This window comes from Chionomys nivalis, chromosome 4 (genome assembly GCF_950005125.1).
Source record: "Chionomys nivalis chromosome 4, mChiNiv1.1, whole genome shotgun sequence".
Classification (NCBI taxonomy): domain Eukaryota; kingdom Metazoa; phylum Chordata; class Mammalia; order Rodentia; family Cricetidae; genus Chionomys; species Chionomys nivalis.
In genome coordinates this window covers 57,830,036-57,854,626 of record NC_080089.1, presented here as the reverse complement: position 1 = coordinate 57,854,626, position 24,591 = coordinate 57,830,036, and the positions used below count along the sequence as shown (strand labels likewise).

The following is a 24,591-nucleotide window of genomic DNA, read 5'->3' as shown; positions in this document are numbered from 1 at the left end:
AATGAGCTAACAGACGTGGGCATGTTTTGCCGGCTATAAATCACCCAGAAACGTCATATGCTTGCAGTTTGATGGAGGCCCACCTTTTGCTGCTTGGCCGCCCCCTACCCATCTGCTCCTCTCTTCAGGTGAAGAAAGGAGGGGATATGTATGTCCAGGGGCACAGGATGGTGAGGGAGTAGCCATGGTTCCTGAATGGTTCCTGAATGGTTGTGGTGGATTTGAGGTTCGGATGTGAAGAGGTGCCATGATCTGAGAGACTGCTGTGAGATCGGAGACACGCTAGAGAGTCAGCCTCATCCCAGGGTTTAGTGGTCAGGAAGTCTGCCAGTTTGGGAAATTCTCAAGGCTCAGTCGGGGCTTATGAATGATGAGGTGGGCTGCCTTGAAGGAGGTGAAGTCTCCCGTGCTGGCGCTGAAATCTCCCAAATTGTAGGTATAACAGCCTCACTTCCAGGCAATCTCTCTTGGTACCCAACGTCAAAACAAAAACCAAAACAAACAAACAACAACAACAAAAAAAAACAGTGAAGACCACACTTCCGGTAAAGGCATCCTCCTCTTTCGGGTGGGTCTTGAGCCACAGCGCTTCCTGATTGGCCAGCCGATAGTCATGAGGCGTCACGTGGAGGCGGGCTTTCCAGGACCCTGGGCAGGCATGGCTGAGGCGGGAAATGTTGGCTCGGGCCTTGGCCTCTCAGGAGAAGTCTCTCAGTGGCCTCTGAAGCGCTATGGCCGCTTCATGCTCTTGGACACACGAGAGTCACCTGGGCCTAGCTCGGAAGGTGCTGCAGCATCCTCGCCCTCATGGAAGGTGAGGCCTGAGGGTGGAAAGGACTTCCTCTGTTAGAGCCCTAGGGAAGGAGGGAGGACCCTGGCCAGCAGTCAGCTAGGGCCAGTGCCCCACCCTCACACTCCTATGAGGACCGGAGGGAGTGATTGCTAACCTAGCAAACTTGTTCCTGAGTGGAGGCGTAGTTGTGGTTGATTTCATTCTCAAACTAATTGCGCAAAGGTGAGATAAACATTCACATAGTCAGCAAATACTGATTGGACATGGGTTGTACACTAGACACTGTTCAGTTTGCTAGAGACTTAGCATGGAGCAAGGCCTAAATGGTCCCTTCTCTCATGCATGGTTTTGTTTGCATTTTTACAGTGCTTGGTAATCTAAGTGCCCCATCCCTAAGCTGTGTGTCTTGACTCATAGGACCTGGTTTTCTGAGAACATAGTACTACTTACCCAGATAACGAAGTAAACTGTGGCAGGTTAACTACGCCATCCATGGCTCAATCATCATGCTCTTTGGTAGTCAAGCATCTCCACAAGACTAAAGTTAGAGTCTAGCTGTTTGCATTTTGGTGCTGAGCATGTGCCTTACCACTGAGCTACACTGCTAGCCCCTGAAGTCCAGCTTTGGTGTGAGTCTCCATGTTCTCGATTAAGATTACTTGGCTTCTCTGAATCTCATTTATGTACTACAGAAAAATATATATACAGAAATAATATCATGGTGTCATGTTGAAATAAGTATAGTAGAGACAAAACAGGAATAAAAATAGTCTTACTTCATAAGGCATGTGCACATATTCTGAGGTGTTTGTTTTTGGATCGACCTTAGTTAAAAGTAAAGAGACATATATATTCCAGGTGGAAGGTATAACATGGGAAAGGTGCCACACCTGAGAAAACCTTAGATCTTAGCAGCTCTAACATGTAGAGAGAAGCCGAAAGGTTGGCGCCTAGGGAACCAAGGGAATGATAGTGGTATCCGTGTCTGGAGAGGAGGGTAGGTGTCTCGTGACTATTAGAACCCACGGGGAAGCCACAGGGAGGGGTTCAATCATTTTCTCCTTTGACAAATCACTCTGTCTTTGTAGATGGAATTTTAGAGGACAATATCGATGAATTCAGGAAGACAAGAGCTAAAGCCACCTCAGGCCTGCAGGAAGAGGGGGCTGAGAGCAGAGATGGGGAAGCAGGACATATACTTTGGATAGAAATGAAAGGGCTTGGCGACTGTTTGAATGTGAGCAGCGAGGGTAAAGGGGTTTGATTTCTGGCAGAAGCAACAAGAGGGGAATGGGATACACTGGAGGGGAAGCAAGAGGATCTAAGACTTCACGTTTGCACATGTTGAGTGCCGTGGGCACGATGGGTGCCAGCTGTACTCAGTTCTGGACTCAGAAGACGGATCTGGGCTGGGTATGACGGTGCGAGTTAGCATCATGGAGGTGATACAGTCCCGAGGTTCGAAGAAATTCCAGCATCTGTTCCCATGGTAGTGCAACAGCTGCCGGTCAGATAGAAGTGTCAGAACCTCGCAGAGAGACCAGGGCTGGAGAGTTGCTAAGTGCCTAGGAGAACGAGGAGCGTTCTCTCAAGAGGGAGAGAACGCTTGTTAAGTTTGCGAAGTGATGCCGTCAGGTAAAACGAGAGGACGTCCATTGTCTTTAGCCACCTGAAGGGTTGTTCATGGCCAAAGAGGCGTTTGAGTGAGCGAAGGGAGCGGAAGCCAGCCAGAACTGGATTGAAAAGCGACTGATAGGTGAATAAATAGAGCCAAGTGCACAGTTTTGAGAGCTTTGGCTGGGGATATGAATAGAAATAGGGCATTGTGAATTATTCATGACTTGCTGAAATATTAGAGTAAACGGCACTCTAAAACTGGAAATCAATATATTTAGGCCCATTTAAAAAAAATCATTAAAGCCGGGCGTTGGTGGCGCACGCCTTTAATCCCAGCACTCGGGAGGCAGAGGCAGGTGGATCTCTGTGAGTTCGAGGCCAGCCTGGTCTATAAAGGGAGTTCCAGGACAGGCTCCAAAGCTACAGAGAAACCCTGTCTTGAAAGAAAAAAAAAAAGAAAAAAAAATCATTAAACACCTTGTTGTGCTCTTGTGGAACTCTGTATCCTAAAAGAAGATGTAGGCCAAAAATGCAGAATGGAGCGAGGAGGAGTTCAATGCAAGTGTGACGGATCTATAATTGGATCTTATGAAAGGCCAGGGATGCTGGAGGACATATTTAACTTCCAGGACTGCTTCTGTAGGCTCCTCGATAATTTCTCCTAGCAACTCTTTAATCCCTTTCAATCCTTTTCTCCGTGTTGGGTGCATTGGCTCAGATTCAGCCAGGTAACTCTTATACTGCAACCCAGAGGACGGTCATTTTGACCATTTTAAGGTGTCAACAGTTGTTACAATTTTTACCTTCTCTTTGCAAAGCTCTTCATAATTGCTTATAAGAAACAGCACTTTTCAGCTGTTCTCAAATGTTTGACATAACACCGTGGCCATAGTGACAAGAGATGAAGTCGGCGTGTGCAGGGATTTTGAAAACTGGACCTTTGTACCTTGCTTTGACTCTGTGCCCAGCCATCCTGCCCACTGTGATCAGTTTCAACTTAGGTCTGTCATATCTTTCTTTTAAATGAAAGAGGAACAAGAGTTGTTCTATTTTATAGGCACTGTGACTATTGTATAATAATAATACTGTACTCTCCAAGTCCCATGTGAATTTCTTTTTAAAACATGTGGTACTTACAATAAAACTATGTATTAGGTGATACACAGAAATTTACTATAATAAAATCATTCTGGAAGATTTTTTTCAAATGGAATGTTTCAAATTCAACTGTGGATAAACCCATTTTGATTTTTTTTTTTTAATTTTATGGAGCAACTCTGTTCTCTTGATCCCATGTGTGTAGTTATTTGGCTTCAAAGAGGATGCTCATCACAGTAGCCACGTGCTGACAAAACTGTCCACCTTGGAGAGAGAGCAATAGTGCAAAACTAAGAGGTAAGGTCAAGGTAGGAGACGTCAAGTTTGTGGGATACGGAGGAAGTCCGCCGTGCTGACTCCATTACTTCTCTGGCTTGTTACTGCAGGGCACACAATTTGGCAGCAAATCACCTTTTTTGTAACAGTGAACAAAACAAAATAAAACCCCCAAACCCACCACAGTTTATAGCTTTGCTACTCAGGCATCAGTGTTCATATTCGTCCTGGAGGGATTTTATTAAGATGCAAATTGTGACTCCATCAGAATAGAGTGTGTGGAGAATGAGACCTGTCGTCATAGTGAGCTCCCGGGCACTGCTGTTGCTTTGAGAGGTAGGGACTTGCAAGACCTTGAGTGAAGTGAGCAGCTTTGTAGTGCAATTAATAAACTGAACTTATAAAGGTATGACTAAGTTAGATTCCAAATGGATATGCAAATATTTTATTAATGGAGTTAATATTTAAGCCACATGTCATCATCTAAGGGGGAAGAGCAAATGAAATACAAACTTGATCTTGATTTTTGTCCCAGCCTTTCTGACAGAAAATTACCATCACAGATTGGTCCATTTTTATAATTTGCTCTGTTAATTTGAGAACTTTGGAAGGTGATGTTGATTGCAGATTGCTGTTCAATTGAAGCTTTACCATGTTTTTCAGATTCTAAGTATTTCCCAGACATATGCCTTAATGGGTTGAACCTGACAACTTCTTAGGTTATTTTTTCAAAGAAAAAAAAATAGGTGATCTTTCATTTTTGTAGGAGAACCTTAAAATAATTGCCCTACTTAGAAACTAAGAGATGGAATACGAAGTTTGTACTTGAGATGAACTTTTAATGTGAGTTCAATGTAGAGTGTGTTTCGAGGCCCCTTCTCGGTCACGTCTCTAGTGCCGCTTGCTGTGCTCCCTGCCACATGGTAAACCCTTAGTGATGTTTGTCTGAACGTGTGGCTGGGCTGGAACTTATGTAGACCAGACTGCCTTGAACCCACAAGAGATCTGCCTGTCTCTGCCTCCCAAGTGCTGGGATCAAAGGCGTGAGCCCCTGTGCCTGTCTCTTACTACAGTCCCAAGAAGCCAATGTTGTTTTCAGATGAATCAGCTGAAACCGAAGGATGTTCTGTGGCTTTTCTAAGCATTTAGGAAGAAGTTGAGAGTAATTCAGACTCTAGTTTTTTTGGCTGTAAAGCTTGTGCTTTTAATTACGGTGTTGCTCGCCTTAGAAATGTTTTTCTTAGGGGTTTTCAAAGTAGCGTGTAAGGTGAACACGATTAAGATGATTTTGTTAAGGACAACTTAAGAGTCAGTAAAATTTCGAGAAAATTGCTTTAAAGTAATAGCAAAATAGCAGTGTTTCTTTGTATGTGATTTTTTTTTTTAAGTAGGTCCTTATTGTTGTGAATTTTAAGTTGTTACGTCCAGGAAAATTTCGTGTTCCTATAAATACTCCAGCAACATCCTCCCCCCTCCACCCGCCCCACGGGATAAGTTACTTGGAAACAGTGCAATCTTTCAAGTCTGTTTTTAAACCATGTGAAGGTCAGCAGAGCACTTGGTTTAGGACTAACCCTCACCGACTCCCGAAGGAAAATTCTTGAGGGAATGCTACCCATTGGCCCATAAATGAAGCGTCTTTTGCTCTCGCTGCTGAACAGTAGGCAATGCTCAGTGTCTCTGTATGGTTCTAGGCAGTGCTTCCTTAAATACTTAGAGGTGGCTTTTCCCCAGCCGTGTGTGCTCAGCAGAGCTGCGCTGTGGACTGTGTCCACTCTAGCTGTGCGCTGGTATTCTCTCCCATGTATTCCTGCCTCTCTGGTCTCTCCCATGTATTCCTGCCTCTCTGGTCTCCTTGGCCATACAGCTCCATCTCTAAACTCAGGGAGGCGTCCCCAGGTTCTGCCTGGGTTGGTGTTTGTTTTTTCTTGCACTTCACTATGGAAATTCTCCAAGCAGTGAGAGACATTACTGACGTCTGTATCACCCTTTACAATTTGCCTTTTTCTGACTTCTTCCTGCTTATATTTTACAGCTCTTTGAGGGCCTTGGTAGGAGAGCTCACTTCATTTCTTGTAACTTCTCAGAAATCCTATCCTTCATTTCCTGTACCCAATAACTTGAAAATGGACACTCCCTCTAGTTTACTCTGTATTTTTATCGTTTTAGGCAGGAGAGTAAATTTGACCCCTGTTACTTCATGCTAGCCTGAAAAGGAAGTCCACAGTGGGCCTTTTGGGTTGCTTCCCCTTTGTCTTTCTCCTCCATAGGTCATGACCCCACCACTGATGGTTTCCCTGGAGATGCTATGGAACTGTCACTGGGATTCAGTCCATCTTTTTGTTGTTTGCTTGAGACAGGTCTTACCATGTGTTCCTGCTTCAGTTCCTCCAGTGCTGGGATTACAGGGGTGTTCCACCACACCTGACCTCACAGCCTTAAAATATCACTTGACCTTAACGATATAGTTAAATTCTTAGGAGAGCATCATTAGATAATTTTGTTGTTAAACTAACATCTTTAACTATAAAGTACCATGTCAGTAAACATTACTGTTGTATGGGACCAGTGTTATGTATGCAGTCCTGTGGCTAATTTTAGACTGAGACACGCCATACTGTAGCTGTGACTGTTAGGTATTCCAGTGTTGAGTTAGAATAGGGAGAGTGGACCACTGGAGCCACGTTCCTCAAGGCAGACAGAGGCTTTGCATGCACTTCTTTCCATGTGCATCACACGGACTGCTCATAAGTCTTTGGGTCGTAGATGGTTTAGACAAGAAGCCAAAACCTGGCTAGTTAAATGCTTACCAAAGGTTAGCAAGGGAAGTGAAAAGATAGGTTCTAAAACCCTGCTCTTCCTCATTCTGCCACAGGCTGCTCCTTTCTGTGTTGATATATCTTCTCCTGAAGATGTACAATACTGTCAAGAGTTACTGTTCTCTTGAGAAGCATCCATTTTTAAAATTTTATTTATTTATTTTCTCTCATATATTACGTCCTGACCACAGTTTCTCCTCCCTCCTCTCCAGTCAGTCCCTCTTCCCCACATCCCCTTTCCCTCAGATCCACGCCTCCTCCCCTTCCCTTCAGAAAAGAACATGTCTCCCAGTAATAACAACCGAACACAGAGTAACAAGTTACAATAAGACTAGGCACAAACCCTCGCATCAAGGCTGGACGAGGCAACCCTTTCCCGGTAGGAGGGAAAGGGTCCCAAGAGCAGACAAAAGCATCAGAGACAATCCCCACTCTCACAGTTAGGAGTCCCACAAAGAACACCAAGCTACACAACTGTAACATATATGCAGAGGACCTACGTCAGTCCCATACAGACTCCCTGATTGTCACGTCAGTCTGTGGCCCCTATGCGTCCTGCTTAGTTGATTCTTTGGGCCACATCTAGTGGCGTTCTTGAACCCTCTGGCTCCTACAATCCTCTCTCACCCTTCTTCCATCGGATTCCCCAAGCTCCACCTAATGTTTGACTGAGAGTCTCTGCATCTTCTCCCGTTGGTTGCTGGATGAAGCCGCTCTGATGATGACACTAAGCTCCAGTCACTAAGTGTAGCAGACTATCGTTAGGAATCATTTTATTGACTTTTTTCCCAGTCGTGTTTGGTTCTATCTTAGGTATCTGGGCTACCTAGTCTCTGGTTCCTGGCCCTCCAGGTAAGGTTGTGCATGGCTCCCTTTGGTGGCATGGGTTCCAAGTTGGACCAGTCATTGGTTGGTCACTCCCAGAAGTTCTGTGTCACCATTTCCCAAGCACATCTTGCAGGTAGGCTAAATTGTAGGTTGAAGGTTTTGTGGTTAGGTTGGTGTCCTAGTTCCTTCATTGAAGGCTTTGCTTGGTTAACAGAAGATAGTCGGTTCAACAATTAATAAATGGGACCTCCTGAAACTGAAAAGCTTCTGTAAGGCAAAGGACATATCAATAGATCAAAAACAGCAGCCTATAGAATGGGAAAAGATTTTCACTAACTCCACATCTTGACAAGGGGATAATATCCAAACTATATAAAGAACTCAAGAAACTAGACCCAATTAAAAACAACCAATTAAATAATGGGGTACAGGCCTGACGCTGGTGATGCACACCTTTAATCCCAGCACTTGGGAGGCAGCGAACCTCTGTGAGTTCTGGTCTACAGAGTGAGTTTCAGAGTAGTCAGGGCTCAAAAGAGGGGGGGGGGGAGGGAAAAAGAAAAAAAGAAAAGAAATTGGCTAGCAAATGGATGGAACTAGAAAAAAAATCATCCTCAGTGAGGTAACCCAGACCCTGAAAGACAAACATCTTTCATCTTAAGTCCACAGCTGGAGTAACTCCAGTGCCAGGAACCGAGAGTCTTTGTTTTGTTCCTCTGCCATCCATGACTATTGTGATGGTTAATGTTGTCGGTTTGACCGGCTCTAGACATCCTGGAGACAAGCCTCCGGGCACATTTGTCGGAGTTATCTAGATTAGGCTAGCCTCTGGGTATGCCCGTGAAAGATTTTCTTCCTTCAGTTGACTGGAGTGAGAGGGCGTACTTTGAATGTGGGCGGCACTGTCTCATGAACTTGGATCCTGGGTTACATTCACGGCTTTCAACATCCTGACTGTGGCTGCAGCGTGACCAGCTACCCCAAGCTCATGCTCCATGACTTCTCTGCTGTGTCGGACCCATGGGCCACAGTAAACCCTCCTTCCTTCTTTTGCTTTTGTCTCGGGGTGTTTTATTACAGCACTGGGAAAAGAAACCAAGACATTGGATGAGTCTAAGAAAGAACCAGTGTTCTAGAAGCTTGAAGGAGGGGATGACGTGGACAGAGTATGGTCTCCTAAGGAGTTCTATGTAAACACCGTATGTTGCTTCACCTTACAACATGGGAGACAGAGCTTAAACCCACACAGATTACTGCTGTATGCTACAAGGCCATGTGTCTTCTCACCATATAAAAGGAAAACGAATATCTAAGGTTAATTGGCAGTTAACTAACACGCCTCTGACTCTGACGGCATATTTCTGTGTCTGCGGTTGGAACTCAGAAGGCATTTGTAATGACAGTACTGTTGCACGTGTGTCCCTCAAAGATCGGTGTGCTGGAAACCTGGTCTAGTGATGGAGGTCTAGTGCATGGTCATCAGGCCATGCGTGGTAATTAACACCATACTCAGAAAGGATTAATGCTGGTCTCACAGCATGGCCCTGTGCTTCCGGTGCCTTCTGTACTCGGTCATGCTTCCTTTCTGCTTCTGAACTGTGTTATACTATGACCAGGGGAGCCTCACCAGAGTCCAGGCTTATGCAGCCCCTTAGTCTTGGACTCTGAGCCTCCAAAACCACGAGCTAAAGGAGCCTGTTTATAGTGTACCCAGTCTCGGGGATTTCATCATGCCAACAGAAAATGGATTCGTGAGGTAACAAAATTAACTGTTACTTAGTGTGTAAATACTGTGTGCTCACTCCGGGCATGGTGCCTGGCTGATGTCCCATAAAGTTTATTGAATGGATGAATCAAAGCCAAGCGTTCTGCCGAGCATCTAACCTCACAATGTCCTGTAGTCTTTGAAAATTCTATACGCAGGGCTCCTTAAGTTTTTCTACTTCCAGCCCTCCGTGACCAAGTAATTTTATGCAATTTTGGGTGCATAAGTATATAAACTAGATAATAGAAATCAAACATTTACTGATGATAAATCATAAATTATTTATTTAAAAACAACTCTTTTGGTGTGCCTGTTTAATTTTATTCATAGAATTAAATGTTAGCAAATTTTTTTTTAATTGTAGCATGTAGCGCACCATCGGTGTGTTTTAGAGTTGATGTTTTGGTTTTATAATTGTTGGTAATGAGAAGGTTACTTTATATCAATAAGTAGCACAAGATGGCAGAAATATGTTTAAAGCCATTTCAAAACTTGTCAGAAATTCTGTTTTAGTCCCAATCCAAAATTCATTTCCTTATGGCAACTTTTATGGAACCCAAGCCAGCAACTCAAACATCAATTTTTAAAGATTTATTTTATATACGTGTGTGTGCCTACATCTATGCATGCACAACGCATGAATAGTGTGCCCACGGAGGCCAAAAGGGCATCAGCTCCTTTGGAACTGGAGCTACAGATGGCTATGAGATGCCATGTGGGTACTGAAAATCGAACTCAGCTCCTCGGTAAGAATAGTCAGTAATCTTAACTGCGGAGCCACCTCTCCAGCCTTCAAACAGCAATTAATTTTTAAAATTAACTGAAGTATATGTATTGTGTGTGTGAATGTGAGTGTGTGTGGGGGTAAGTGCAGGTGCCCATGGAGGTCAGAGGTCAGGGGCTTTGGCTCTCCTTGGGGATTGTGTTGCAGACAATTGTAAACTCCCCAACATTGGTGCTGGGAGCCAAACTTTGAGGTACTCTTCAAGAGCCGTCTCTCTAGCCTCTCAAACAGCTTTCATTATTATTGTTATTATTATTATTATTATTATTTTATCTTTTATTTTTGAGACAGACTCTGTCTTAGTTTCTGTTTTATTGCCACGATGAGACAGCATGACCAAGGCAACTCATAAAAGAAAGCGTTTAATTGGGGGCTGGCTTACAGTTTCAGAGGGTTAGCACATGACCGTCATGGCAGGAAGCCATGGTGGCAGGTAGGCAAGCAAAGCCCTGGAACAGTAGTAGCTGAGAGCATACATCTGATCCACAAGACAGAGGCAGAAAGATAATAACACTGTGTCTGGTGTCCGTGACACATCCCCCTCTAACAGGGCCACACCTCCTAACCCTTCCTAAACACTCTACCAATCGGAAACCAAGCATTCAAATATGAGCCTGTGGGGGCCATTCTCACCCAAACCACCCCACAGTCTCTCTGTGCAGTCCTGGGTCCTCTGGAACTTGCCATGTAGACCAGGCAGGGCTTGGACTGTTAGAGATACACCTGCCTCTGCCTCCCAGGCAACAGCAGGCAAGCATTCTAATGTAATATAAACCAGGGGTGTGCTGACTGACGGGGAAAGCACTAAAGGTAGCAGTTTCCCACTGCTAACCACATTTCTGTAAAAGCAGAAGGCTTTGTATGCACAGTTAACACTGCAGTTCATCACACACAGCGGTCTCAAATTCTAGCCCGGGTGTTTCAAGCAGTATCCATCCATGTGTGGCGTAAGTACACGTGGAGGGCACGGTGTCCATGTTGTGTGTTCAGTAATAAGGCCGCAATGAAGTCCCATCACGCAGCATGTGTGAGTGCTGCCAAAACTCCAGAGTCACTGTGCGGTCGACTTAGGACCATTTCTCAGCTCTTGGTATTCAGAAACATTCTGCTGTTGGTAGATTTTTTTTTCACTACCTCCATGTTCAGTTATGGGACCGTGACCCAGTTAACAAGCTGAGCAAAAGTTTGCACGGTAGTGAGTCCTATTTCTATTTTACAGATGGAAAAAGTAATTATGCTTGTAAGTGGTAAGCCTGAGACTTGATTCGAGGTCCACCTGACTCCAGTAACGACTTTTATGAAGTGGTAGTTGTCAGTACTATCCAAATACTCTATAATTTCACTTGGCCCCTGTTACGGTGCGTGTGCCCGGGATGTGACTAGTTTGGGGCGGTGAAATGTGAGCACAGTTGACACGTCTTGGGCAGAAGCTTAACAAACCGGTGCCTGATTGCTCTTCCTTCGGCACACTTGCCCACGCTGTAGTGTGGCAGGCAGTGGGGGAGAGAGATAGAAAACACGGGTGGGCGGTGAGCAGAAGCGTGCCTTTGGTGTTTTGGAGGCGTGTCAGTGTCTGTAGTGTGCTCGGGCACATCCTGGCTGGCACAGACGTATTCCACACTTGTGGTGGTGTCTAAATGGGTCATAGGCTGCACACACTGTAGCTGGCACAGATGTGTTCCACACTTGTGGTGGTGTCTAAATGGGTCATAGGCTGCACACATTGTAGCGTACCTCAGACTTTGAGAAAGGACCTTGTAAATGATGTTCCAACATTTTTTTCTTATGACAAAATCATTACTTGTTCCAAAACATCTAGTTTATAAATACATATTTCTACCTTGGGGTCAGACTTCGTTCTCTTTCTTCAAAAACAAAAGCTTAATTTTGTACAGCAGACATAGTTTCCATGGAGGCCATGACGTGTTTGCATAACATTCTTTAAGGGGGAACTTATCTGAACAGATACAGTGGAGAGAGTGTTTTTAGCTTGGTGGTTTAAGGAGTCTTAGAAGTTACAGTTTAGAGGGAGGCCCACAAGTACCCAAACTCTTCAGTTTTGGTTGGTTGGTTGGTTTTGTTTGTTTTTTTCCTACCCACCACACACTGTAAAGCTCTGTTAGGGACAGCTAAGGCTGCAGCGCTGAGGAGGCTGGCCAGCCGAGCCCAGAGGCCTGGTTATGTAGTACTCAGGGTCGCCTCAGTTCCCAGTGACAGCCCTGCTCCCAAGCTTACTTTAAAATCTTTAATTCCCAGCCTGGAGGGATGGCTCAGCCATTAAAGGCTAGGATCACAACCAAAAATATAAAATATTTAATTTTCATGTAAAAATGTACTTTGCATATTGGAACTGTTAGGTGCTTCCCTGGCTTTGTGAATTGGTAGAAAATTCGAAAGGAAATTATGAGAATTACCAAACCTAAGCGTGTTGTGGAAGGACCACTTTCCAGTCTAATTGGTGTTTGGTGGTGCTGATCTATCTATTGATCTCTCTCTCTCTCTCTCTCTCTCTCTCTCTCTCTCTCTCTCAAGGCAGAGTCTCATCATATAATAGAAGACCTCGTGATCCTCCTGCCTCAGCTTTCCAAGTGTTGTGATTACAGGCTTGCAGCCCCATACCTGCTTTTGTTGGTGTTTGTAGGATTTATTAGTCTCTGCAGATTTTCTTATGTTTTGTGGTGTGTGTTCCTGCATGCATGTACATTCCCATGCAGGATCCAGGAAGACTCGCTACCTCATGTCCCGGGGCAGGGTCCCTAGCTGAATATGAAGCTTGTCAACTCTGCTTGCCTGACTAGCTAGCTTGCTCTGGTGATTCTCTGTCTCCCTCTTCTGTACTCTGGGATTACAGGTGCAATGTGTGTATACTTAACTTGAGTGTGTGTTCTGGAGATCTAACTCCAGTCTTCATGCTTACACAGCAATGGCTTTGCCATCTGAGCTTTGCTGCAGCTCAGCCTGAGAAACTTTTAAGATTTTTTTCTTTTTGTTATTGTTAGAGTCTCAGATGGCTCAGATTAGCCTCAGGCCTACAACAGCCAGAGAGAACCTTGAATTCCTGATTTTCCAGCCTCTTGAGTGGAGATATTCTAACTCCAAAAACCAGGTTTAGAGGCCTGTATAATTTCATGACCAGTAATCTTATTCTTAGAAGTATGTGGCAAAAGATGGAGAATTATGTCTCATGCCATGGTACACTTATTTTATTTTGTAATCTCAAAAATGAAAAAAAACCTATGTTTATCATTACTTTTAGGGGTTCATGGAGAAGGTTTTGGGTTACTGGTCTTATTATTGTTAAAACTGTATTTCTGTAAAATAAAAAGGCAAGTTGTACCATTTATAGTGAGTATGTGACAAGACCATGCTCTTTAACCTAATACACTCTAAAATGTAGAAAGGACTTCAGAGACTCTCCAGCTGCCAACAGTTGGCACTCCTGCGTAGCACATCTGCACAGGGTTTGTATTTTATAATGTGTAAATCAGCAGTTGGACAACATAGAGAGCTGTGACACTTTCTGAGAGGTCTTAAAGGCTGAAAACAGAACCCTCAATTAGGTACATAATTTAATTTGCCACTAATCTGAAGATTAATTTATTTCATCCTTCAACTAGCTATAATTTAGAATAAGTACATTTGAAATTTTTTGATATTTTTGTGTACTTCTTTTGACTTCTACTTTATTTTATATTTCTCTTGTGAAGATTGCATAATTTAATATGCATTAAATCATGAAAAGAGTCTGTATTAGTCAGTGTTTAAGCTTCTCTCTGATTATGTCATATACATAAGCTTGTGATGGGCAGCCTCAATTCTCAGCATATGGTTTTATATTGATGGTAACGTAATCCTTGTTCTTTCAACACCTTACAATAAATGGGGATTATTTTTGTTATGATTTGATCACTAGAGGTAGAATTTTCTTTGAACTTTCCATATTATGTTAACTTGAACATTCCAGTAAAATGCTAAATTATCAGTCATTAAAGGTATTTCTAAAGAGTCAGAAATAGGCAGCCTATACCATACCTAGATTATGTTAAGTGCTGTGACATTGGAATTTCTCTGTAAAATGTGGGCACTATGTTAAAATCTTAAACATTGTGTCCTTGATCTTTATAGTAAGGTGAATACCTTCCTTAGCCTTGGTTCCCTTAGTTATCAAAGAACATGAAAACATAATGCCAAGTGGTGTGTGTGTGGGGGGTAATATTATGTTCTTGTTAGTGTTGTAGGTGTGGACATGTGTGCATGGTCATGAGGCCAGAGGTTGATGTCCACTATCTTAACTCAACACTCTCTGCCTTTATTTTTGGGGACAGTCTCTTACTAGCCTGTAATTTGTGGGTTTGGCTAGCCTGTGAGCTTCAGGAGTCCAGCGTTCCACCCCCTTCCCCACCAGGGCTAGAGTTACAGGTGTGCCGCTGGACCTGGGCCTTCCCTCGGCACCAAACTCAGGTCCTTACGTTTGTGTAGCACCTCTCTGTCACTCATGTGGTGGTTTTTACTCTAAATAATTTTAAATATAAACTCAGGTAGAAAAAAATAGTATGGTGGCCAATGATATGATCCCATCCTAAGAAAAACTTAAAGACTACCAGAAGAATTTTAGAACTGGTAAGCAAATATTGCAAAGTAGCAGGACACAAAATTCACAGCAGATTTGCTAAGAAAGAATTCAAGAACACAATCTCATTCATTGTTGCCTCAAAAAAAAATGGTAAAGTTTCTAAACCTAGCTATGAAGGTGAAAAACTTCTTTAATAAAAAAGATAAAACACCGTAAAAAGAATTTAAAAGACAAACAATGGAGTAGCGGAATTAATATAGTAAAAATGCTATATTGTTAAAGGTGATCTACAGTCAGTGTGATCACCCTAAAATACTGAAGTCATTCTTCAGTAAAATTAAAAAAATAAATTAATAAAATAAAATTCACTGCGGAAGCTAAAAGACCCTGAATAAAATCTTGGGCAACAGGGCAGCTCTGGAGCAGCTTCCTCTGACCGCTTGCACGTCCTTTCTGTGAGTTAGTACTAGGAAGGATCTAGAGGTTGATCAAACTCAAGGTGATTTCACTGAGACCGGCTAGAGTGGTTTGGTTTTCCTCTGCTAGGAGGACGTTATGTCTAATTTTCTCTTTATGTCGTTGCTCTTGGTATATGATGTCTACATATATAAATTAGAATTTGTAAAATTTTGACAGAGTAATTATTGTTCTGATTTTGTTTTCTGGACGGTCATCTGCCCCATCCCGCTCATATTTGTCTTCAGTGGCCCCATGGTTGTCCTACGTAGCAAAAGTAAAGTCGGTGCTTGATTCTTCCTCTCAGTTTGTCACTTAAAAAAAAAATGGGTTCCCTAGAATTCTTAAACGCTAAATTGTCCTTGTGTCTAACTGCTTTCTCTATGCCTGGAATTGAGGAATTTCACTGGGCTGTGTCCAATTCTTGATTATCTTTTTTCTCGTTAGATCAGCATCTTCCCTTGGTCTGTTTCCCGCTCTGTCACCAACATTTCTTTTTCTGACTCTGAATCTTGGTCCCCGTGTCTCATAATTTCTTCCTCTTTATGTTTTCCACTGCAGTTCTAAGTATTTCTTTCTTGACCATTAATTTGACCTCACTGTCCAGGCAATTCTTTTTTTTTTTTTTTTTTTTGGTTTTTCGAGACAGGGTTTCTCTGTAGCTTTGGAGCCTGTCCTGGAACTAGCTCTTGTAGACCAGGCTGGCCTTGAACTCCCAGAGATCCGCCTGCCTCTGCCTCCCTAGTGCTGGGATTAAAGGCATGCGCCACCACCGCCCGGCTCCAGGCAATTCTTGAATTACCTATTGAATGTTTCTTTTCATAAAGCATAGTTTAACTCCAAGACTTTACTTAATGTTATTAGTAATCATTACTTTTGTTCAGGCTGTTGGCCTCCTGGAACTGTTTTGTTCCTCTAGATTGTCCATATTTGGGGTTTCTCCCCTCCCCCATATATTAATTGTACAGAAATGATGGGTTTCATCCTCCTGCAGAGGAGTAGGGAGTACTTGTTGGAGCCTGGGAGATGGAGAGAACTTGAGAGCACACTGTCCTTCTATAGGGCAAGGCTTACCAGGCACTGCGATTTTGTCTTTCCCCAGGATTACATGCTCAGAGTCTCACAGTTCCCCTTCTAGAGAGGAAGGCATTTTGCCTGCTCCTTTATCTGGCCCTGGAGACCTTAGCCCACTCTTTAGAAACACCCGCCTGCTGATCTTAATTGTGTTCCAGGAAGGTGATTGGTGTTTGGATTGCACTGGGAAAAGGAATCCGCAGGTTAGAATCCCCCATTTTCCCCCATGAACCCTGTAGAACTTCTTAAATTAGACATTTTAAAACTGTTGAACGTATTATATAGAGTTTTAAATGAGGGATTGTAGCAGATCTCTGAAAATGACAGGCTCACACCTGTAATCCTAGCACTTGAGAGGCCGAGGTAGTAGGGCTGCTGTGGGTTTGAGACCAGCGTGGCCTCCTCTCCTGATACCTGCATAGCTCTCTCGTGCTTCTCAACAAGGCTCCCACTCTCCTCTTCCTAGTCATGCTTTGTGGGGTGTGTGTGTGTGTGTGTGTGTGTACATATGAGTACAGGTGCTCCCAGAGGCATTTGGGCACCCTAGAGATAGAGTTATAGGTGATCGTGAGCCTCCTGACATGGTTCCTGGCACTCCAACTTGAGCTACCTCTCCGCTTCTGTTCATCCTGACACTCATGTCCTTTCTTGTCTTCTCATTTCATTTGCTCTGTTTCTTTCCTAGCTCTTAGCATTATCTTACAAACTAGACAATCATTTGCTGTGTTCAATATTATACCCAGAATATTTGATACCCAGATAGGATAATTTTTGACACTTTCTTTCCCCAAGGGATGAAGTCATTTTCAGGAATAAATATGAAATTAATTAGATATTCATTTCTTATGCCAGCTGGAAATGTTTAGTTTTGTTATTACCGTGCACATTAAGAAGATAGGGTAGTGAAAGCGCTCACAGCCATGCAGACAGTATGCGTTACTGTTGTCAGCTGTTTGACTGTGATCCCTGGCTACGGGCTCATATAGTTTACATAATTATTTGTTTGCTAATGAATAGAATTACTATTTAGTAAAACTATATATCTCTGAAAGCTATGATTTAGGCAACTACACATAAAGCCACACTTTTTCTTTATTTACTTTTAAAACATTTGGCAACTTTTAAAAATTTGTTTGTCTGTATGTGCATGAATGCACAGCCATGATGTATGTGTAGAGGTCAGAGGACAATTTTGGAGTCTGTTCTCTCCATCCACTTTTTACCTGAAGTCTAGGGGTCAGACTTTTTTGGCACTTTCCTTTACCCCCAAGCTATCTTGATGGCCCAATAGTTAGTGGTTTTTAAAGAATATATTTCCCTGGGCATGGTGGCTCAAACTTGTAATCTCAACACTTGGAAGGCTGAGAGGGAAGATTGATATGGGTTTGAGACCAGAATGGTCTACAGAATGAGATAAATTTATTTCAGTGTTAAAGATAATGTTCAAATTTAGTAAAATGTTGACTTGAAAATTGCATTTAACAAAAGTTGTTATATCTTACTATTTATATTTCATTCCAGTGTTTTGAATTTTTTTTTTTTGAGACAGGGTTTCTCTGTAGCTTTGGAGCCTGTCCTGGAACTAGCTCTTGTAGACCAGGCTGGTCTCGAACTCACAGAGATCCACCTGCCTCTGCCTCTGCCTCCGCCTCCCTAGTGCTGGGATTAAAGCGTGAGCCACCACGGCCCAGCCCAGTGTTTAGAATTTTTAGACACAGCTATAAATACCAGAAGGTCCCCTAAAAAGAGGATTTGACAATCCCTGTGCTGTCTGTGTTCGTTGTGAGGCTACCTTTCATGTGTAGATGGGAGTCGCGGGGACCATAGACTGGAGAGTCTTTGGGAGAGATTTGCAAAATTTTGGAAGAAATGTGGGCTAGGGAAAAATATATAGAAAAGTTTGGCATATTATATATACATAAAATTTTATAGATAATAGATTATTTCATCATTTATCACTATAAAACATATAAACTCTGAAATAAAAAGTTACAAATTTGGGGGCTAGTTGTGTGACTCAGTGGTTAACAGCACTTAGTATTCCTGCAGAAGACATGAATTCAGTTCTGAACATCCTCATCAGCCTGTAATTACAGCTCCAGGAGATCTGACACCCTATCCTGGCATCTGTGGGCATGCACACAAATATGACAGAAACACTTAAGTAAAAAGTATGTGTAGCATAGAAAATAAAAACCCAGAGACAGATATTGGACTTCAAGCTGAAGATCAGAAGAGCAAAGCAGCCAAGCCTCTAGAGAGTTCTTAACCCCTCCCAAGGCTCAGACAAAGGGAGACCCTGTCCTCAACATGACTGCAGACTGCAGTGCTCTCCACCAGACCTCAGACTGCAGTGAGCTCTTGTCTCCTCCTGGCTTATGTACCTCTCTCTGCCCAGACATACCACCTCTGTCTCCACCTCCCTAACGCTGGGATTAAAGGCAGGTGACTTCCAACTTCTGAGCACAGGAAACATCTTTGAGTTCTGTTCCTCTTTTTAGATTCAATCTCGCAGCCAAGGGTGGTCTTGAGTTCTGGGATTAAAGGTGTGTGCCACCACTCCCTGGCCTCTAGTGACTGACTTAGCTCTGCACTCTGATCTTCAGGCAAGCTTTATTTATTAAAACACAAATAAAATATCACTATACACACACATATATATGTAACTTTTTTTTTTTTTTTTTTTGGTTTTTCGAGACAGGGTTTCTCTGTAGCTTTGGAGCCTGTCCTGGAACTAGCTCTCTAGACCAGGCTGGTCTCGAACTCACAGAGATCCACCTACCTCTGCCTCCCAAGTGCTGGGATTAAAGGCGTGCGCCACCACCGCCCGGCTTATATGTAACTTTTTTAAAAGTAAAAAACTTAAGACGTAAACAGCTTACACGACACTGCCTTCAGTGGAGAGAAGTCTGAAGATGCAGCGTGAAATGAGATGCGTTGTGTCCTGGAGACGGCTGTGATTCCACAGCTCCCTCCTGCTACTGTGCTGTGAGCTCGGATAGCGCCAGCGTCCACAGTAGACCCATGCGATGCTGGTCATCTGTGTGAGCAGTCTATCTGTCAGGAAACTGCCTATCACAAGGGCATGTGTGGGATATGTCAGTTCCCACACATTCTTCATACGAGAAATACGATTTTCTCAGTAAAAAGTGATTTCTCGGGTTGTCCCACATACGGCTATGTGTGACTTACAGAATGTATGTTATCCAACTGTTTATAGCATGGGCAAGAAAGCTTCTGGTCAACACAGGCTGCCAGAAGTTAAGTTTGAAGGACTTAGACATCACAGGCAGAGTTTAGTCAGCGGCCAAGAGCAGGACTCAGAGAGGGTAGCTGTCTCCCAGCACAGCCACGTCACCTCGTCTGGGCCCCTTGAGCTGCTCTTGACAGGGCCACATCAAGCTTAGTTCTGTATGCAGAGCGAGAAGCAGTGGTCTGACAGCAGCTGCGCCTGTGTGAGACGAGGCCGCGGGGAATGCTAAGATGGTTCCATGGGAGAAGTGGATATGGATTCACCAATTGAAAGAACACCAAGGGAGATGTTTCTGTGCACCAGGCTGCACCTTGACAGCATAGGAGATGGAGAGACTGGCGTTTGGTGTGCTGAGGGGGAAGGAAGGTATGGAGGCAGCAGGTGAGACAGGCCCTGATGGAGCTCTGGTTCATGACAGTAAACGTGCGCCACACCATGGCCATCGCCAGTTCCATACATGCTAAGGAGTAGTCTACGTAGCTGCTAGCAGGATTACCAGATGTAGAGAAGAATGGAAAACAGTTCGTTTTCAAGGCCAGGCCAACAGCTTTACCCTTCGTTAGGTAAAATCGCCATGTTGCCAGTTGTGAAGACCCTGGGAGTGTCAATCACAGTATGGCAACCCTCTTGTGAAGGCGGAAGTGAGGGAGGCTGTTGATAATCACAGCACAGGGTACAGTAGATGCTAGAACGGGGTCTCTAGGGACACTCCTCACCTAAAAGGGATAGGACATCAGTAAAGAGGATAAAGGACGTGCAGGCAGAAGGTGCCTCTGACTTCCCTTAACCCTCATTCAAAGGCCAACAGCATTTAGGACTCAGACCAACAAAGGCTGCATTTATCACAGGTGTAGATAAGAATTGGCGATTCATATTACTAATAAAACCAGGTGGATTGCTCAGTTGGAGTATTTGCCAGTTCCCTATAGACAAAGCCCTCCCTGTACCTACACCTGGGATGGACCGCTCCCCTACCTACCTTTAGCGCATCTCGAGTTACACTCCGCCTTTGTCATTGTTTGTCCCCTTGCTGTAAGGTCTGCGCCACATAGCTCCATGAGGGCAGGGTGTTTTGTTCGGTGATGTTTCTCATCTTGAACAATGCTTAGCCTCCAATAGATTTAGACAAATATCGGTTGAACACACAGATGAATGAATGAAGCTTAAGGTCACGGGCTTTCCTGGTTTTTTCTTTCCCAATAATTTATAAGGGTCTGTATGTGGTGGGGACCTCGTCAATGTTAACTGGTTTATTTGAATGCTTAGATGGGGCCGGAGAGACGTCCTAGTGGGTGAGAGCCTGCTGCTCTTGCAAGGGTTTGGTTCTCAGCACTCACGCGGCTCTCAGCCACCTGTAACTGTAGTTTCAAGAGATCAGCACTCTTCTGACCACCATGTGATCATGCACATCTGTGCATGTATACACACTCATGTATGCACATAAAATAAATGCTTAAAATTTTTAAATTTAAATTCAAATGCTTGATATATGTTTCCAGTACTTTAAACTCTTAAGTGTCTGTGTGAATTAGTGGACTGTTTACACAATTAGGGATTAATTTTTAAATTTTTGTAATTACTACTGTGTTTTGTATGTACATATATGTGAGAGTATTGTCATGTGACGCCACAGCACATGACTAGAAGTCAGAGGACAACTTCGGGGAGGAGTCATTTCTCTCCATCTGCCTTTACCTGCATTCTGGGGATCAAGCTCCCATCATTGGGCTGTGCAGCAAGTGCTTTTACCCGCTGAACCACTTTGCAGACTCGGAACTTTGATTCGGATTGGCTAGATCAGTCTGAGAAGATCTGTCCTATTACAGATTCCAACTGTGGCTGTAACAGACTACCATAGATTTAGTGACCTAAAACAGCATCATGTAACTCATAGCTCTGCACGTCAGAGATCTAAGACGATATTTTATGGAGTTAAATTTAACGTAGAGAAGACTAAACTCTGTGTAGAAGCTCTCAGAAGGATCCATGTTTGCCTGCCTCCTGCCTGGCCTCTGCCTCGACAGCAGCAATCACAATTTCCCTTTCTCTGGCTGGTTCCCTCTTTCCCGTAATGACACGCGTGATTACCCGCTCGGATAATCCAGGATAATCTCCCTATCTCAAGGTGCTTAATCACATTAGCGAAGTCCCTTTTGCTGTGTAAGATAACACTCTCAGGTTCTGGGTATTAGGACATGGACACCTTCAGCTATTAGCCTGCCTACCAGCATTTTAATAACACTAAATCTTTCTGTCCGTGAGCAAAGCTCTCTCCATGTATTTATGATTTAAGTTTATCTCACTTGTAATGTGGCATCCTTTCACAGATTTGTCATTTATCCCTCAGTAGTTTATATTTTGATGATATTATAAAGTTGGGTGCCTTTGAAACCAAATTCCAGTTTCTTACTGTCATATTAGTTACTTTCCTTCTTTCTGAGACCACCTGCCCAACAGAACCGACTCAAGAGATGGAGGGCTCATTCTGGCTGTCGTTCAGGGGCTGTGGCCAGGAGGGCATGCTGGTGAGAGCCTCGAGTGGCTGGGCACACAGTGTCCACAGTGAGGAACCAGAGAACAGACGAGAAGTGGGTCTGGGCTACTAAAACTCAAGGCCTATTCCTGATGACCTGTTTCTTCCAGCAACAGCAGCTGGAGATCAGATATTCAAATGAACGTGCCTATAGAAAACAGTGTACATCCAGACCACAGCAACTGGATAGAATATGTGTATATAAATGTTTTGTTTTCATATGTTATCTCATAAATGCAACTTTTCAAAATTCACTTACTCTAGACAGTCCATTGGATTTTACACATAACCCATCACTGTCTGTGGTTAAATGTGACTTATTCCTCTACAGTCTGCATGCTTTTGCTTCTTGTCTTTTCACAGTAGTTACAACTCCCCGTCAAGACCATTGGCTGATGAAGAGTGGTTGCTCATCTCACTTCTCAGGTGATACTGTCACCATGACGTGTCCATATTAGCTGTCAGTTTCACACAGATGCCCTGTCGTCTGCAAAGTTCCACTTGATTTTTGGGTTTTTGGATTTTGAAATCAGGAACAGATGGTGGGATTTGCCCCATGCTTTTCTGCGATCTCAGTTATTGACCACACAGCTTTTGTTGTTCAGAATACTTCATTTTCCCATTAGTTTCTTATTTTGTTCATATGCACCACCTCTTTGTCGAAACTGATTTCATTTCCTTTAGGGTGTGTACCCAGCCGTGGGATTGCCGGATCATGAGTAGAGTTCTAATTTTAGTTCTTTGAGGTTTGCCTTCTGCTTGTTTCTATCAGCTTTGTTCTTTTGGTGATAGCCAGTTTTCTTTTTTCTTTGTATTCATATTTGTTTTTACATCCTGACCAAAGTTTCCCTCCCTCCTCTCCTACATTTCCCTTTAGAAAAGGGCAAGCTTCCCATCAGTATCACCCAGAAGTTGATATTAAGTTGCAGTGAGACTAGAAACCCTCTCTTCTATTGAGGCTGGACAAGGCACCTGGTAGGAGCAAAGGGTCCCAAAAGCAGGCAACAGAGTCAGAGACAGTTCCCGCCTCCACTGTTAGGAGTCCCACAAGAAGACCAGGCTACACAGCTGTGACAGTGCCCAGGGCGTAGGTCAATCCCATGCAGGCTCCCGGGTCGTCAGATGAGAGCCATTCTTGTTAGAATTTGTTAATAACTCACTAGGGTACTGACTGGATTTCCCTGACAATGAAGGATGTTAAGGATTTCATGTACCTGTTTGCCATGTGTGTATTTTGAGAAATGTTTCTTCAGACTTTCTGCCCACTTTTATACTGAATTGTTTTGTGTCTGCTGTTGATTGTCTGAATTCCTGGTGTGCTCTGTGTAACTGACCCCTGATCAGCTGGGCCATTTGTGGATATTTCCCTCTATTCTGTAAGCTAATTGTTTCTTTTTGTGCAGCAGCTCTTAGTTGTATGTTTACATTTGCCTATGTCTGCTTTTGTTGTCTGTGCTTTTAGGTTCTTATTCCAAAACCCTTTGTTCGTGTGTGTATATGTATGGGGGGGAGACGGGAGGGATGGAGTGGAGATAGAGAGATAGAGAGGGAGAAGGAGAGGAAAGAGAGGAAGTGGAGAGGGAGGGAAGGAGGGAGGGAGGAGAGAGAGAGAGAGAGAGAGAGAGAGAGAGAGAGAGAGAGAGAGAGAGAGAGAGAGAGATTGTATGTACGTGTGTGGCTGTGTACTTAGTGTTAGTGTGTCTGAACCTGGACTAGGCTGACAGCCTGCAAGCTCTGTCTCTTGCAGCACTGAGGTTATAGTTGTGTGGCCAGACATGCCTGGTGTTTATGTTGGTTCTGGGATTTGAACCCATGTTCTCATACTTGCACAGCAAATGCTCTTATCTATCTTCTCAGTCCCATAGAACATTTCTTGTGTTTTCTCTTAATTCTCTCATAGTTGTGGGTTACATATTTAACCCATTTGTATTCCCTCTTTTGTTTAATGAAGTTTTATTTTCCCAGTGGTACAGTTGACTAGACTTGTTAATATGTCTTTTCTGGCAGCAAGGGCATCTCTAACATTTGGGTAGTGAGCACTGACTGTCTTGAGAAGACTCTCCTTTGTAGACAGAGGGCTGTTGGTGGTGTGGGTAGACCTGCTGACTGTAAGTTTACAGGCTTCTTTCTGTGCTCTTGTACTTCCCCTCAGCCTGTGTGTCTGTTTTGGTGCTACCACACTGTGGATGTTACTGTGGCTATGAGGGATAGTGGTATAATGCCTCTAGCTTTATACCAAAGGTTAGTGGGTTTTTTTGCTTTTTATTATTTTGATGTGGGCCTCATTGCATCTGTAGGTTGTTTAGGTAGACAACATTAATGCTCCATGAACATGGAATGCCTTTGCACTAATCTGTGCATCTCTAGTCTCGTTCACCAGTTTTCAGTGAGGAGCTCCTTCATTTCCTTGTTCAAACATAGTCCCAAACATTCTGTTTTTCTAGCCATTTAAATGAATTGTTTTCTTTATTTCATGTTTAGTTTGTTTTTAGTGTATAGAAATATTACTAATTTTGTGAATTAATTTGTATCGTATCTTTACTGTTTTGGTGAAGTCTAAATTTATAAAGTAATATTCTATGACAAATATGGTTTGTCTTGGTGAATCTTATGAACATTCTTAAAGAATGTATTTTGTGCTGCTTTGGTAGTGTATTTTGTGCTGTATGTTGTATACTATATTTTGTATTGATGTTGAGCTGTATTTTGTGCTGTATGTTGT

At 43.3% G+C, this 24,591-nt stretch overlaps 1 protein-coding gene across 3 annotated transcripts in view; it reads left to right on the top strand.

The window, feature by feature from the left end:
* The first annotated feature begins 658 nt into the window (after positions 1-658).
* Rec114 (REC114 meiotic recombination protein) overlaps positions 659-24,591 on the top strand; it is a 94,471-nt gene continuing 70,538 nt past the window's right edge. For all 3 annotated transcript variants that reach the window (XM_057768750.1, XM_057768748.1, XM_057768749.1), the window contains exon 1: positions 659-814. In XM_057768750.1, the coding sequence (XP_057624733.1) occupies positions 659-814 (156 nt within the window). The remainder of the gene's footprint in view (positions 815-24,591) is intronic.